At 42.6% G+C, this 15,550-nt stretch overlaps 2 protein-coding genes across 2 annotated transcripts; both read right to left on the reverse strand.

The window, feature by feature from the left end:
• Positions 1-4,412: 4,412 nt before the first annotated feature.
• foxd2 (forkhead box D2) lies at positions 4,413-6,782 on the reverse strand. The gene has a single exon (XM_070832094.1). It carries the CDS (start codon positions 6,311-6,313, stop codon positions 5,210-5,212), a length of 1,104 nt encoding a protein of 367 aa, XP_070688195.1. The 5' UTR covers positions 6,314-6,782; the 3' UTR covers positions 4,413-5,209.
• A 6,472-nt stretch (positions 6,783-13,254) lies between these two features.
• On the reverse strand, positions 13,255-14,514 carry foxe3 (forkhead box E3). Its single transcript, XM_070832812.1, has one exon. It carries the CDS (start codon positions 14,512-14,514, stop codon positions 13,255-13,257), a length of 1,260 nt encoding a protein of 419 aa, XP_070688913.1.
• Positions 14,515-15,550: the final 1,036 nt, after the last annotated feature.

A 15,550-nucleotide genomic window follows, 5' to 3' on the forward strand; every position in this document is an offset into this window, starting at 1 on the left:
TAATTATCTCCTGGCATTTGTCCATCGCTTAAAGCATCAGGACAAGCCTCGCGCGCTTTCTGCGTCATTACGCGCGGTGCTTTTGTGGCCTGTTTGGGGCCTCGTTTGCTGTCAGATCAGGTGTCTGATCGGACTCATTCAAATCATCTCCTGCAACTTGTGTGGGCACTCGGATAACTAGGATAACGCTCACGTGAATATCTTCATTGCCATGTGGAGTAGATGCAGCACGTGCGTCATGTGGGTATTTTCATGTCACTGATCTACTGTGTCAGTGACGACAGTGAGGTGTACAAACCTGTTGACCTCAGACAGCCTCCAAACCCAGATTTTAATTTGGCCACTGCGCTAAACAAACAGTTTTATAATCCATTCAGTCTCAGAGGATCTAAAATGTTTTAGGGGCAAATGTCTGATCAAAAGCTTAGAACACCCCCCACCCCCCACCCAGACTTTACAGTAAACACACATCCTCACTCTTCTAAAACAGGTCTGAATGACGGGTATCACCTGCTATCATATTCTGGTGATCTTTGCAGGCTAATATCTGCAGTCATTAATACCCCTGCCCGTGTGTGTGTGTGTGTGTGTGTGTGTGTGTGTGTGTGTGTGTGTGTGTGTGTGTGTGTGTGTGTGTGTGTGTTCGTCTTTTTTTTTTGTGCTGCAGCAGGTGTTCGTTTAGTGTGTCAGAGTCGGCGGGGCGAGGATCTTCCAAAGTTAATATTGTGTTTCCAGAGATGATGGGGAGTTCACTGTCCTCGCTTTATTTACACATTCTAAATTAATTAAGCGCAGGATTCCTCTGTCTGTTGAAAAAACACCGAGGCTGGAGGGAGACTGGGAGCAGCGAGGGGAGGCTGTGATTTATAGCGGCTGTGCAGCCAGGGCCGCGGCTCGCCTCTCCTCCAGGCCGGGGAGCCGCGGAACGGGCCAACATTCCTCCGCGGGGGCGAGGAGGCTCGTCTGCACATCCACACACTTGGAGGGAGGAAGGGGGGAGAGAGAGAGGAAGATACAGTCCAATTTGTTTCATAGAAAAGTGAAAGAAGTGGGCTATCGTTTCAGCGTTTATTGGCTCTAAAAGGCGCAGGTTTATGAGGGGAGAAACAGTGGACAACAAGTAGGACTGTGTGTGTGTGTGTGTGTGTGTGTGTGTGTGTGTGTGTGTGTGTGTGTGTGTGTGTGTGTGTGTGTGTGTGTGTGTGTGTGTGTGTGTGTGTGTGTGTGTAATAGGGCGGGATGAGGGCTTTCAGGATGTCCCAAAAAGTCAAATGTGAGTGGTTTGTTTTGACTATTAGTACACTCCCTAAAATACAATCCAACACTTTCCAATTGAACAACATTCAAGTGATCAGACATCTGTGTCCTGCTGTGTCCACATTTTGGGGAATGTGTCCTACTAAAACAAAGTTTATTCAACCCCTGTTTAAGGTTCAGATGGAGGAAGTAGAAATTCAAAATCTCAAAACAGCCTTTGATCAAACGAGATATAATAACTCAAAGCTACAATCATGATGTTGTAATGTCTTCGAGACGCAGCAGCACCTGCCTCTACGTGTCTTAATTGTCAAGTCTAGCAACATCTACATTTCCCACGATTAATCCATTAAAATGCAGTATTAATTATTAAGAAGGCTACTGGTAATTTCAGAGGGGCTAAATCCCCTCAGAATCGTGTCCATTCCCACTATGATAATGACCAACATTCACTAATACATCACCTGCATTCACTTATAGTTTAAATTCATGCACAGACACGTTTAGGTGAGTCTGTGGGCCTAAACTTTGTAGCTTTATCACTGGAGGACATGTATTTTATTGTCTTACATTTTTCGTTCACTGATAAATGCCCTTTAACAGTTTCAATTGACGAGCGTGACCTTGAAGACAAGTAGCCTGACATCTCTATTCCACACACACACACACACACACACACACACACACGGTCTCCTCGTGGTGTCAGCACAGCCTCTGTCCTCGTGTCCTTCAAGACGCAGCAGTACAGGAGGCATCGATCAGGAACGTAACGTTATTGGCAAATAAGGCAGCGAAACGATTTCATTTAATCCCCTGTCGTCACGAGCTGCTTACGATGAAACTCTTAATGAATTTTTGATAATTATAACAAAACGGTCTCACTGCGGCCACTTCGTGTCATTCCTGGGACTTTCCCCGCTAAATCCTGAAAGGAGAAAAAAAATATATTTAGGGTGAAAAGAAAAACGATAAATCTAAATTTATGTTGACATCGAAGTCTAAAAATAAATTATAGCTGCACGAAATACGGCTTTACGGCTGCTTACGCCCAAACAGAGCATATGGGAGCGGTTAGACGGCGATGGGAAATGCCTTGAAATGGATAAATGTGTTTTTGGTGACTGTTGAATCATTTGGCTGTCACTTCGCATATCACTCACTCATTATTTCGTTTGAGAAAACCTTACGGAGAAAAAAAAAAATGACGGATGTCGTCGCGGTGCCTGGATAAAGACGCGCTGTCCGGAGCTGAAGCTGTGGGTGGTCTATAAGTGACAGCCCGCACGGAGATCCGGGTCTTTCTGAAGTATTAACGCGTCAATACGACAGCGGCGGAGATGTCCCATTAGGATGTGAAAAATTAAAGGGCGTTTTAAGAGATGCGCCCCGGATGTCCAATGTGCGCAGTGTTTGTGGCGGTTTGAGGAAGAGCAAGTTCCAGGTCTATTCTGGTCACAAGCCTGTAATCTCACAGCAGAGGTGGTGCGCATTTGAGCTGGAAATCCGTAGAAATGGTTTCAGGCTCAAATCGTCCATTTTCAAAGCCGGTGCCTTTGGCTTGAACCTCCCCACAGAAGATCCTGTGTGTGTGTGTGTGTGCGTGCGTGTGTGTGTGTGTGTGTGTGTGTGTGTGTGTGTTGTTCTTTGTGTCTCGCGATTTTATTGGCTTAGTTTTCATTCCTGCCGTTATTTAAATGGTTTTTTAACCACTTCTGCAAACGCTTCATGTGGATTTTAATGGACTGATGCGGTGAGTAATGACTCCCTGTCAGGGCGAGTGCGCGGGGAAAACTTCAATAGTCTGCTAATGTTTTTTTCCACCTCATTTACTCTGCAAATTATACGTGCAGGATATCAATTAACGAGGGAGCGGGAGAAGCCCTAATCAGAATTATTTTTCAAATCCTTATAAGATATTTATCAATTGTCCAATTTGCACTTACAGTTAGAGAGAGAGAGAGAGAGAGGAGGAGGAGAAAAAGGGGGGAGAAATAAAGGCCGGGTCTGGGTAAAGAAAGTAGTCTTGTGTTGGTTTTCGTTTCAAAGACTTTCAGTGAGCTGTGCTGAGGGAAAACAGAGGAGTCAGCCCTCCCACCCTTCATCCTTAATAATCATCTGTCAAAACACCCACAAACTAATTTAACCATTTGCACACAGATCTGGTAAATAAAGGAGGCTTTACACGCCCCTTCTGTCTGGAACTCTCCAACAACTCTGAAAAAGACCAATAGGCCTGTTTTCTGCAGCCGGACGAGTCCCACTGCTTCTTTTATATGTATCCCGAGACAACACAGGCGACATGAAAGCGGAGCAAACCGGGGGCCTTTAGAGAAGATTGCTTTTCAGGGTCTAAATGTGTGTGGCTGGTCTCACAGGGGACCGCTCGCTGTGCGCACATTCACTCCCCTGGGCCAGAGGTCCACACTGACAACATCAACAAACGGCCAAAAAGCCGCATTATGGTGGATTAGGGAGCCTGATGAAAAATGCTGCTACAAATTAGCAACGAAAACCCAAAAGACCGTGGGTATATCCTTGTTCACTTTCAATTACTGACCGCAGAGGCCTGCTAACGGCCCCATTCATTTAGGGCCTTTGTAACGTGCAAGAAAATGGTCCTTTACAAGCGAGCAAGAGCCACACAAGAGGAATACTTGCCCACTGTTGCGTGATATTCATGACTGTTATATACATCAAGTCGTGTCTGAAATATTTAAACTGGATTTTGTGCGTTTCTCACACCTAAAAAGAGCCTTAATTTACTGCATTACTGAGAGGCTAATTTGCTCTGTCTGATCACCTTGTCCTAACTGGCCAGTGGTCACACAGATTAGTCAGTGAAATATCAGTCTGATATTTAGGAGCTGCATGTCTGGAGCAAGAATAAATATTAATATTTCATCTTAATGTGCAAATAAAAGAATAGAAATAGGCCCAGTATATCAAAAACTACTTCAAATAAAAAGGTTTAAAAGGAACCCCTGAAATTTGAATTAAAAAAAAATTTTGTTTTGCAAAAGCTGCATAAATTGTGCTTTAATTTAACTCACGCTGCTGTTTAGACTATTTTATTGACCCTTTTTGTGGAGCAAAAACTTTCCATGCAATAAAAAAAAATAACGATTTTTTTTTTTTTTTTTTTTTTCAAATTCACAAACATTTATTATTCTTGTCATTACAACAAAAAATGACCTATGAACATTTAGGTGTCTCTCTCTAATGGCAACACACGACATACTGTATGTTTCACAGATTAGATTGTGAAATAGATAGGAGGAACGAACAACAATTAAAAGGTCGAGAGAGGTAATGCGCTCTTTTATACCCCCCAGAAAAAAAAAAAAAAAAACACACACACAGCCTACGTGTCCACCGACAACATGAAATGATATTGTCACAAGTTCACCATGTAGAGGAGGTTCAGGGTGGGGGGGTGATAGTGGGAAATGGTTATTTTTGTGTCAGACCCCCCCTCCTCCCCCCTTTGTCTCCATGTGCTTTCTAAGTAAAACCTGAGTTTGCCGTCTCTGTCAGCCTATGTCAACAACAACAGTGCCATTTTTCTCACGACGCCCACAACAAAAAACCAATATAAATCATAATAAAATTCTCAATTATATTTTTTTTTAAATCGGATGACACCTTTTAACTTATGTTAAAATAACAGGATCTTTTTTCCTCCCGCTGACAAACGAAGGCCACATTGCCACATTGCAGGCCAGCATTGTTTAAAAAGATCCCTCTCCGAGTTTCTCTTGCTTTTGTCTTTCAGTATTATACACATATTTACAAACCATAAATAAACCTTTCCTTTCCTCTTACATTGGTAGGGAATGGGGAGAGCCAAAACACTCTTATTTCACCAAGAATGTACAGCCTACCTTCACATAGGGCGACGCCACAAATGGCTTTTTAATAAAAAGCTTTTCAGCGGGCACTCTCGCCACGTTTTCTAGAAAGGACAAGTGTTCATATTCGGGGTTTTGCTGGGGAAAGTCTGACTCGGTAGCCCGGGTTGTAATATGCTGTCCTGTGATAGGTTCAAATGGCTGGAAGCAGAGGCCAGCGCCGGGGTCAGCATGGCCAGGATCTGAGCCTGGCTGCCCGGCTGCGCGCTGTAGGAAGAGGCGGTGGAGTTGGCCACACCGATGATATTGTCAATTGAGAAAGAAGGCCGACTCGGGGTGCTGGAGTCCGTCTTGAGAGGCGGCAGAGACGGGCTGAGCTGAGGGTAAAAGGGCTTTCTTAAATCTGCCCCGATAAGGGCGGGCAGGGGATGCGGCGCAGGGAATATGGAGGCTGATGAGGGCAAGGTGCAGGGGGCGTTAGGGAACGGGAATGCACCACCTGCGGGGTGTGGGTGATACGGGTTGTGGGCTGCGTGGAAGTTCTGCAGCTGAAGTCCATAGTTGTATCCATAGGGGCCGTATCCAAACCCGGGTAGAAAGCCACCGGAGTCCCTGAGGATTTCGTTAGTTTGGTGCCTCTTGAAGCGCTTCCTCCTGCGCAAGAAGCTCCCGTTGTCGAACATGTCTGCGGAGTCCGGGTCGAGGGTCCAGTAGTTGCCCTTTCCGGGGTTGCCAGGCTCTCGTGGGATTTTCACGAAGCAGTCGTTTAAGGAGAGATTGTGGCGGATGGAGTTCTGCCAGGCGGGGAACTTCTCCCGGTAGTAGGGGAATCTGTTGCTGATGAACTCGCAGATCTCGCTGAGAGTGAGACGCTTCTTGGGGCTCTGCAGGATGGACATGGTGATCAGAGCGATGTAAGAGTAAGGGGGCTTCACAAGTGCACTTTTTCTGGGTTTATCCCCGATCACGGTCCCGACCTCTGCGCTGGACCCCATCTGGTCTGACGGGCAGTCGGAGCTGCTGAGCCCCGGAGAGGAAACCCTCTCGGCCGCGTTCTGGGAGTAATTATCGTCCGAGTCATTGTCCAAGTTGAACTCGTGGTGAATGTACTTTCCGTCCTTTCCGACGGATATGTCACCCCCGACCACATCGATGTCCACATCTTCAGACAATGCAGAGCTGTCGGACATATCCGTCCCTAAAGTCATCCTTGGAGACGCCGCTTCTCTTCCTCCTCTCTCCCAGATTTCCTCCTCCTCTAGTCCGGTGAGGCTACTGAGCGAGAGCGCACACACTCTCTCTCTCCCCCCTTTCCGACCGCACCAGACTTCGGCTGCAGCTTTATCTCCAACTACTGAATGCACACATGGCTAGAATCTATTGAAAAGATAAATAACTCTTTGACCTGTGGATTTGGTGACTCCTGGTCGTCCGAGGCGGGTCAAGCAGGGCCGTGCAAGGTTCTCATCGAGCAGAAACTTGTAGAAAAAAAAAAGAACAGTCAAAGATCTTCACCAATCTGGACTTGCGTTTTCTTGAGATGTAACTGTTTCCGTCTCTGTGTTCAGTTTGTGCAGTCAGTAGGTTGTTTTTTTTTAAAAAAAAAAGCTACTGTGGATATCCAAGTAGGCTATTTTTCCAGGAATATCTTTTATGCACGGGATTGGGTAGGTATCCAGCCAGACTATCACACTATCCTCCTTAGCTCTCATAAGGTATTTATAGGACCACGCTGATCACGTGGTCTTTGAGTCACTGTTACCAGGAACTGGACGAAAGCACCCTGCAAAAAGTCATATCTGGATCAGCTCTTCAATCTCAAAATCATATTTCGTTAAAAAAAAAGACACTTAACAGAAAAACACGAAGGCTACAGGTAATGCGAGATGTCACGACTTACATGAGTTTGATTTAAGGTTTTCATTTTTACACTTACTCATTGACTTAACATGTGCTTTATCAATATATTGACAGTTAATAAGAAAAAATAAGAATATGGATACAAATGTAGCAAAAACAAAATTGTCTCACTGACAACTCAGCGATAACATTTCTCATGTAATCATTTCAAATGTGATTTTATGTCTGAAAACGAGATTGCGCCAGTCATATAATAAATGGACATTTATTTATTTATTTACATTTTTTTTTTTTGCAGTGTGGATGAGACGAGGTGTGCTCCGATTATGGTTTGTGATCTTTTTGAAAAATCATACAAACCAAAGCAAAAAGGATTTTTTTATTTTTATCACCAAATCTCCCATTTTATAATGTGATTTCCAGGAAGATATTTGAATAAACAGAAAAATATGCACTCAACAGGATGATCATCGGAGAAAACCATAATGACTAATGACATGTGATCGAAAGCTAAATCCTAAAGGAAAAGGATTGTGTAAATAGTTGTCTATATAAGTAAGAAAATATTTATTTATTATTATTATTGTTATTATCATTATTATTATTATTATTATCATTATTATTCCTGTTGAACGCACTGTATTTGTCTAATTCAGAAATAAAATACATAAAATTTTCGCCCATAATAAAAATGAAGTTTACGATAAATGTCATGATTTTGCCAAATTCTCTAAAATGACTCTATCATCAATATTATCGCTATTTTCTCTTGACATTTAATTCATATGTTTAATGATCTGAAGCATTTTGCCCTGTAGCATCAGTTGTGGGTTAACTATTCAAGGTGTTAGATAAACAGGCGACACAAAGGGACTTATTGTACGTCTATTCTGCTCCCTAACAAATTGGCGGATTTGGCCGGATTGAATTCCCCCTCAAAGGCTTTGGCCAGCAGCCTAATTCCCTGATCACTTCTCACGGGTTTTGTGTTTTCCTTGTCAAGAAGTCACAACATTATCCATCTGCATTCCCTGCATAATTCACAACGTTGCACGGTGGCGCAGTCAGCTGCAACCTGCTCCAGCTCGTCTTCGTCAGGAGCGAGAGGCCAGCAGATGACAACGTGTAATGTGTCTGTGATGTGTGCAGGTTGATTCAGACTTTCCACTTCATTACGCTGCAGAAACACCGAGTTACTGCAATGCATTTACATCAGCGCCCCATTCATCATAGGGGCCAAACAACATGCACGTTGTCATATTTTTTTTTAGTATTATCAGTGAGTTTAATCTAGACCACAATATATCTGTATTGTCCGTCTGCTTGTTTATTTATGTGGGTTTGCATTTGAACAGTCTTTCTCTTTATTGAGGGAAACGAGTGTCACTGAGGAATCAAGAGCACGTCAAGCCTGCAGCTCGTTTAATACCCCACAGGAGCCGTGACCGCGCCGTGCGTCCTCCTCTCCGACCTGCCTGTCACAAGCCTTTCAAAATCTGAAATAGACCCACTGAGACCTGCCTGACAGCTGCCCGACAGACATGACACAGTGCTCACCAGCAGCCTGTGATTTTTAATTCCCAGATTCGCTGATTGGTTTTGCGAGCCATGTGATGAAAAAAACTCTCCACGTTTTAATTATCCATTTATTCAGGCCAGTTTATTTATCTGAACTCCCACACTGTTCTCCACAAGCCATAAGCTCCATGACTAGTAATTCATGCCTCGGCTTGTTGATTTATACTGTGTTGGAATATTATTTAAAGATCTATAACCAATATTGTATGATCAAAAGATGATCTACATGACCCACTTAATATTTGTATACGTACTGTGTATGTAATATGCAATGAATTGTGCGTGTAACTACACGATGAGAGGCCTGTTTCCATTAACATCTCTTTGTATAATCAGGAGCGCACCTGCACTTATCTCACTTTGATAAAACACGTGGCTTTGACTCTTACTAAGTCATTTCCTGACTTAGTCATCGGTTCTTTATTAAGTTGATTTTTCTTCATATTTGAATCTAATGGCCCATATGACGGGTGCTGTGGGATATTTCAGGCTCTTGAAGTCTCCAAAGGTTCAGTGGTGTTTGGGTTCTTATGATCCGTGATTTGCAGGAGTGGAGGGTTTCTCATCACTGCAGTTTGTGGTGCTGAAGCGCCCCCTGCTGTCTCTAAAGTAATAAGAACGAAATCCTAACAGACATGGCAGCAAATGCCAGTGTCCTATAAACATGGGGCAAATAATGAGACAAAGTTTCCACTAAACTGAAAACTTTAAGGCATTAAGGGTGTTCTGAGAGTTTGTGAAAAAGATGCAAATTAAGTTTTAGGTCAAATCAACAAGCAGGAATTTGTGGGTAAAATGCAGTGTTCCAGTTTTAATATGAATTTAAATGTTTTTTTATATCAGTAGTATGAAAATATATAAACTGTTAAATGTGCACAGGTATTCATGCACGGTACATAACTTACAATATTAAGGACATTATTAGATTTGATATTTGGCCATCAGACAGACTGTGAGATCAGTGTTGGTATGTTGTAACGCTAAGAGGTTAAATGAAACTAATTCTCCAAAATGAAATAAAATAAATATAACAGAGGATTAGGACTTGGCTCCAAGGTAAGCAGACAGCACTGTGACTTTGTGACTCTGTTTCTGATTTCATCACAGTGTAGCTGTGTGGTATTAATGAAGATTTAAATCCTCAAGACATGACTACAAGCGCCAGCTGGTTCAAAAGTTACATGTTCAAAAACTGTCATGATATAAATTAAGCCAAATATGGATCCAAACCACACAGGAGCATCTGGATATTTAGATTTTCTGCTCTTTTTGGTTGCAAAAAAGCAGGTCTGGATGCATGTTTGTTGTTTTTCAGATAACTGGTCAGATATGAGGTCACACAGAGACACTTCCCACATAGTGAGATTTCTTTGCATAAACTGTTTCACCTGTTGTAAAATATGATGGCGATGCCCCAGTTTAGAAGCCAATTTCTGCACATTGAGGAGGCGACTTCATTATGAATTAATTCAGCACAAGAAACAAAAACTGATATATAGAGATCCTACATTAAACTGTACAAACTGCCTGTTTACATCAGTGCTTGATAGTCATAAACAACTATCAGTTTTGTGTAAAGTCCCTTTCTTTACTATTGTCCCTCCCTCTTTATGTGAAGCCAAGCCTTTCTGGGAAAAGGAGGAAGTAGCTGACTTAGTATAAACTCATGACACAGACACAGTTCCTCCTCATACAATAAAACCTCAAAAGTCAAGTCAGTTCAGTAAAATGCAGTAAAAATCCTGATCTTGCCTGATTGTGTCTAAGACTGATTGCAGACAAAAAATGAGCAGTTTGAACACAGTAAATTATTATCTGCTAACTTAAGAAATAGTTGCACTGCTGCCTGTTAACTGGAATCAGTGTAATTAATTGTAATCACCACAAACTGCAAAAAGAAATCCCTATAAAAGAGAGAGAAAGCTCAACTTGAACCTTTGGTTCCATCTAGTGGTGGAGAGTTTGAACCTGATTGGCTCCCTCAGGTCCTTCAGCACTCAGTCAACACACAGATGTTGTCTAATACAACAGTTTGTTCATTCATATCGACATATGTACCAGACAGGACTAATGAGGTTGAGCTTGAATGTTTTAAAGCTGAACCACTGCTTTAAAATCTCTCTCTCTCTCTCTCTCTCTCAGTTCCTGAAATATGTGGAAGTAGATCATCAGAGGCAGATGGGCTCCCTGTTCGGCCTTTATTAAGATGCTGTCCCACTCATCAGAGACCGTCTTCAAACCAAACAACCAGACCTGTAAGTTTCCACTTCAAACGTCAGCTCCATGTTTGATGATGTGTGTCAGACCCAGCAGGCGGCCCTGAGGCACGAATCTGGGCCCCGTGCAGCAGGTAGGAGCGACAGCACCCTGGTCTCTGTGTCAGACCAGAGTGTGATCTTAAGGATCTCATATTATGGGCTGTCATTAATAGTAATAGTCCCACCACCAGAAACGTTGGAACTTTCCTCTGGTCTGTATGTGTAAAATTCACAGTTACACACACATGAAAGCCAAATTATTGATAGCTGAAAGCTTTTTATAGCCTGAGCAAACACAGAGTTTTTATTATTGAATTATTGGATATTTTTACATGTTTTGTACCTCTCTCATTCTCTGTCACCTCTGTTCAATTGTTTCTGTGAGTTCTGTGAGCTAAAATATCTCTAAATCAGCTCTTCATGATGAAAACAGCCTCAATCCAGTGCTAGAAAGAACTAAATGGTTTTCTCTTCTGTCAACAACACCTCACAACAACCATTACACTTTATCTGTACATTTTCTACACAACCTCAGATGATAAGGGAAGCAGTTTTCACAAATTATAAAGAATTATTTACTATTCTGTTTAGGACATTGACTTTGCTTTTCTGGGCTTCATCAATGAATTTATATTTACTGACTAGTTATTCATGTCTAGTTGCTGATATTCAGTCATAGTCATTTTCAACTGAAAACTATTAGAGAAAGACAAATTAAAACACAAAATAACATCTGAATAATAACTTTTAGTTGATGGTAATAGGTAAACAGTTATTAGATTTGGTGTTTTTGATACTCAAAGAAACAGTGAATGAGCACTGAAGGGGTGTATGGTACATTTTCATCAACGCTCTTGAATCAAAAAATACTTTTAGCAACTTAAAACTGACAAAATAAACGTTCATTTCACAAGTAACAATAAAGCATCTTAATTAAAATGATCCTGGAAAGAAGAGAAAGAAACACATTTGCTTAATTAACACATTCTAAATAGAAAATTATATGGTGGAATTAGAAATAAAAGAATTTATTGTGAGGAAAAACAAATTAGCCCATAAACCTACAACTTAAATTGTCATAAAGATTATTTGGAAATGCTGAACATGTAAAATTGAATAAATGTTTGTACGACAACCGTTTTGCCGTTGTTACAATATGTTTTCTCTCACTTTTGACAAGAAGGCCTGTGTGCCTGATGTGAACATTTAGCATCATCTGAGTTTTATGTTCTGTTTAGGTAGTTGTCAGTAAGTTTGATTAATAACTCCTAACTTTGGTTTCCTGGGATTTGTAATTAATTTACTTTATACTATCTTATGATGGCGATGATGAACAATCTTTTCTTTATTTCTAGATGATCATTGTGTCTAATTCATGCTGTATGTTCAAACACATTTTATCTACAGGAAAAACATTTAAAAATTAAATCTATCATACAAATGTTGCTACTTTTACGTTTAACTAGTGTCAGTGGAAGATGAAAAATCCCTCACCCACATGATCACAAAATGTGGATCAATGCAAAATTACAATTTTAATCTGGCTGTGTTTTACTTTGGGGTCAATATTAAAAGTTTTCAAATCCGATCTTGAAGTGTGATTGATTGTTATAAAATTTCAAGGATTGAATAAAGAACATATTTTTGAGCTGGCTTGTCCTGAAAATCTTAAAATATTGACGATGTAAAACAATCTGCCTCAGTTCATGTTCTAGTTTTGACTGAACTGTGATTGAAAATGAATGGAAATAAAAGCTGCTGATTGATAGCGCACAAGAAACCTGCAGTTACACTAAAACCAAAAAGGATAAACTACAGTATTTATTTATTTTTTTTTAGCTAAGAATTAGATTCTAATTGTCATGAATAAAGACCACCACCATTTATTTTACTGTAAAAATGAATTTATTCCAGGCGACCTGTCGTCAGCAATGATAACACTCTTTTTCTTTTAATAAAGTTTTTATACATCAACAAAAACTATTTACATGAAAATCAGCAGACATGAGTGATGAAACAGACACGTGAAAACTTGAAAACAGACTCTAAAACACAGGAAATATGAACGAAAAGTGGCACAACAAGAGTACATGAACGTCTCTGAGATACAGTCATGGAATGTGTCAAACGGATCTAAATGGCTTTACACCTTTTCAAATAGGAATGTTTTTATCACAAGGCTCGGTCTTTTTTTGTGTCATATCTTGTCTGAATGAATCACTTTTTTTTTTTTACAGAAACTTAAAAATCTGTCGTCTAATGAGTCTGTGGAGGCATAACTTTAGGTTTGGAATACAGGCCTTTTATCAATAGTCTGATAGGGACTCTTTAAGTCCTTGATACCAGTGTTACTTCTCATATAGACTCATTGGGGACAAATTCTTTAAACATGGGACTGCTTAATAGCCTATAATTAATTAGGATTTTTTTTTTTTTTTTTGGCAAATAATGTCTCACATATACCGCTCTAATCCTGACGCAAAATTGGCTTGTCTCATGTAGGTGTTGTTGTAGGAGTTCATGGGGCTGGAGAGGCCCAGCAGCTGCTCCGTGTGCTCGGCGCAGGATCCTGGGCGCAGGGCCGGCAGGGACAGCCGGTTGCCGGAGCAGTACACTTGAGAGTTCCCTGGAGAGAAACCGGACTGGGTCATGGTGGGCAGGTTTGGAGGAGAGGCCGAAGAGGCGTACGGGTACCCGGCAGTCAGGTTGGATGAGAGGTTCCCGCTGTTTCTGCTCAGCATGTTCGCCGAGGGGTTGACAGTCTGGGTCTGGAAGCACGCAGACGGGTCGCTGCCGGCGACCGAGCAGCTGGAGGTCATGGTGCCCAGGTCACCTCCGCCAAGCCCCAGCGCTTGGGAATTGAGCTCCCCCCCCGGGCCGCTCTGCACCACCGTCTGCTGGCTGATGATGTTGTCGATGCTGAACATGCGCGGCTGTCCTTGGCCGACCCCGGCGGAGGTCTGGTAGTGATGCAGCATGGCCGGATGCGGGGATGTGGCAGTCAGCTGAGAGCCATAACCGGAGCCGATCCCGGCGTACAGGCTGTTTGGGTACGAGGGCCTGCCCATTGGGGTCGGGGTAAACGCGCTGGAGCTTTGCATGTAGCCCGGGTAGGTGCTCACATCTGTGCGCTTGAATCTTTTCCTCCTCCTCAAGAAGCTCCCGTTGTCAAACATGTCCTCAGCAGCGGGGTCTAAAGTCCAGTAGTTGCCTTTACCTGGTCTGCCGGGCTCCCGGGGGATCTTGACAAAACAGTCGTTGAGGGTGAGGTTGTGGCGGATGGAGTTCTGCCACTTCTTGGAGTTCTCCCTATAGAAAGGAAAACGCTCCATGATGAACTTATAAATGCCCCCCAGGGTGAGCTTTCTCTCTGGGGAGTTGGCGATGGCCATGGCGATGAGAGCGATGTAGCTGTAGGGAGGTTTCCCCCTCTGGACGGGCCTCTTCCTCCGGCGGCTCCCGGTGGGCAGGTGCTCCTCAGTCTGCCCCAGAGCGGCTCCATCCTCCGTGTTCGGGCTGCTCCCGCGGGGCTCGGACTTGATCAAAATATTGTCCTTTGAGCGGGCCTGCAGCATCAGAGGCGGCGGAGGCAGCGGCGAGTCCAGGCTCACGTTTGGAGACATGACAACAGGACTTGCCTCGGCGGGCGAGTGCTGAGTCTCGGCGGTCATGTTGCACATGCCAGAGAAGTAAGAATAATTTGCCAGATTCATAAAAGAAACCCTGTAATGAGCTTCTTTTTGTGGAAATGATCAGCAAGAGGGGAAGGGGGGAGGGAAATGCCCGTGAAAGACAGAAGTTGGGTGCGTGTTGATCCCCTGCTGTGGCCGAAAATAGCCCCCCAGTCCTGCCCTGGTGTTTGGGGTGGTGCCTGACAGTCCAGGTGAGAGAGAGAGAGGCTGACAGTTTTATAAAGCTGGGCAGGAATGACGCCACTGGCCTGTCAGTGACGACGGAGGCAGGAGGACAAAACCCAGAAGAAAATTTTCATATTCCTCAGACCCATGAGTCCCTATTGGATAGTAAGATCACATGATCTTACAGGTGTGGAGTTTAGGGTATACCTCTATGTTATAATGTTGCAGAATTAAGTTGCCAGAAAGGGATTTTAGGATTTAGTAAATAAAAATACTATTCTGAAATATTCATGGTAAAAAAAAATTGTCCAAAAAGTTGTAGTTAGCATCTGTAGATGATAATAATTACCCATAAAGCCTGCCTCACTGGTGTGATAAATGCCATGCTGGAGCATCACTAGATAACCTTTAATATTTGAGACACCACCACAGATTCACTGATGACCCCTTCTATCTCTCTCTGCCTGTTTCCCTGCTCCTCTCCTGGCTTTCACTGACAGCTCCCTGTGTATCCAGAGCAGAAACAACACTCACAGAGCTGCTCCGCGCTACTCCAAACCCAACAGCCAATCCACCAATTGAAAAATAATAACAAGCTACTGAAAACAAGCAATTGAGCTATCAAAGCTTTTGGGGAAGAAAAGTAAATATCCCCTCATTTCATTTTCATTTTTGGAGAGTGATAATCAAACAGTCCCCTGGGCCAGAGAAGAGAGGTGTTATCTTACGGATTTTTAAGTGAAAACACAGTTTTGCACACAATTGGTATGAAGACAACACCCTTTAAACACAAGCATGCCATAGTGCTTCTAATTGGTTATTTAGGCAAATAAAAGGTTGAAGATAATTACAAAAGGCACGCAGGGAGGTGATCGTCTACCATCACCTTAAA

Source organism: Pempheris klunzingeri, chromosome 6 (assembly GCF_042242105.1).
Source record: "Pempheris klunzingeri isolate RE-2024b chromosome 6, fPemKlu1.hap1, whole genome shotgun sequence".
Lineage (NCBI taxonomy): Eukaryota > Metazoa > Chordata > Actinopteri > Acropomatiformes > Pempheridae > Pempheris > Pempheris klunzingeri.

Bases quoted from the DNA above. Each gene is read 5' to 3' on its own strand.
- foxd2 (XM_070832094.1), bottom strand. From the start codon at position 6,313: ATGACTTTAGGGACGGATATGTCCGACAGCTCTGCATTGTCTGAAGAT.
- foxe3 (XM_070832812.1), bottom strand. From the start codon at position 14,514: ATGAATCTGGCAAATTATTCTTACTTCTCTGGCATGTGCAACATGACC.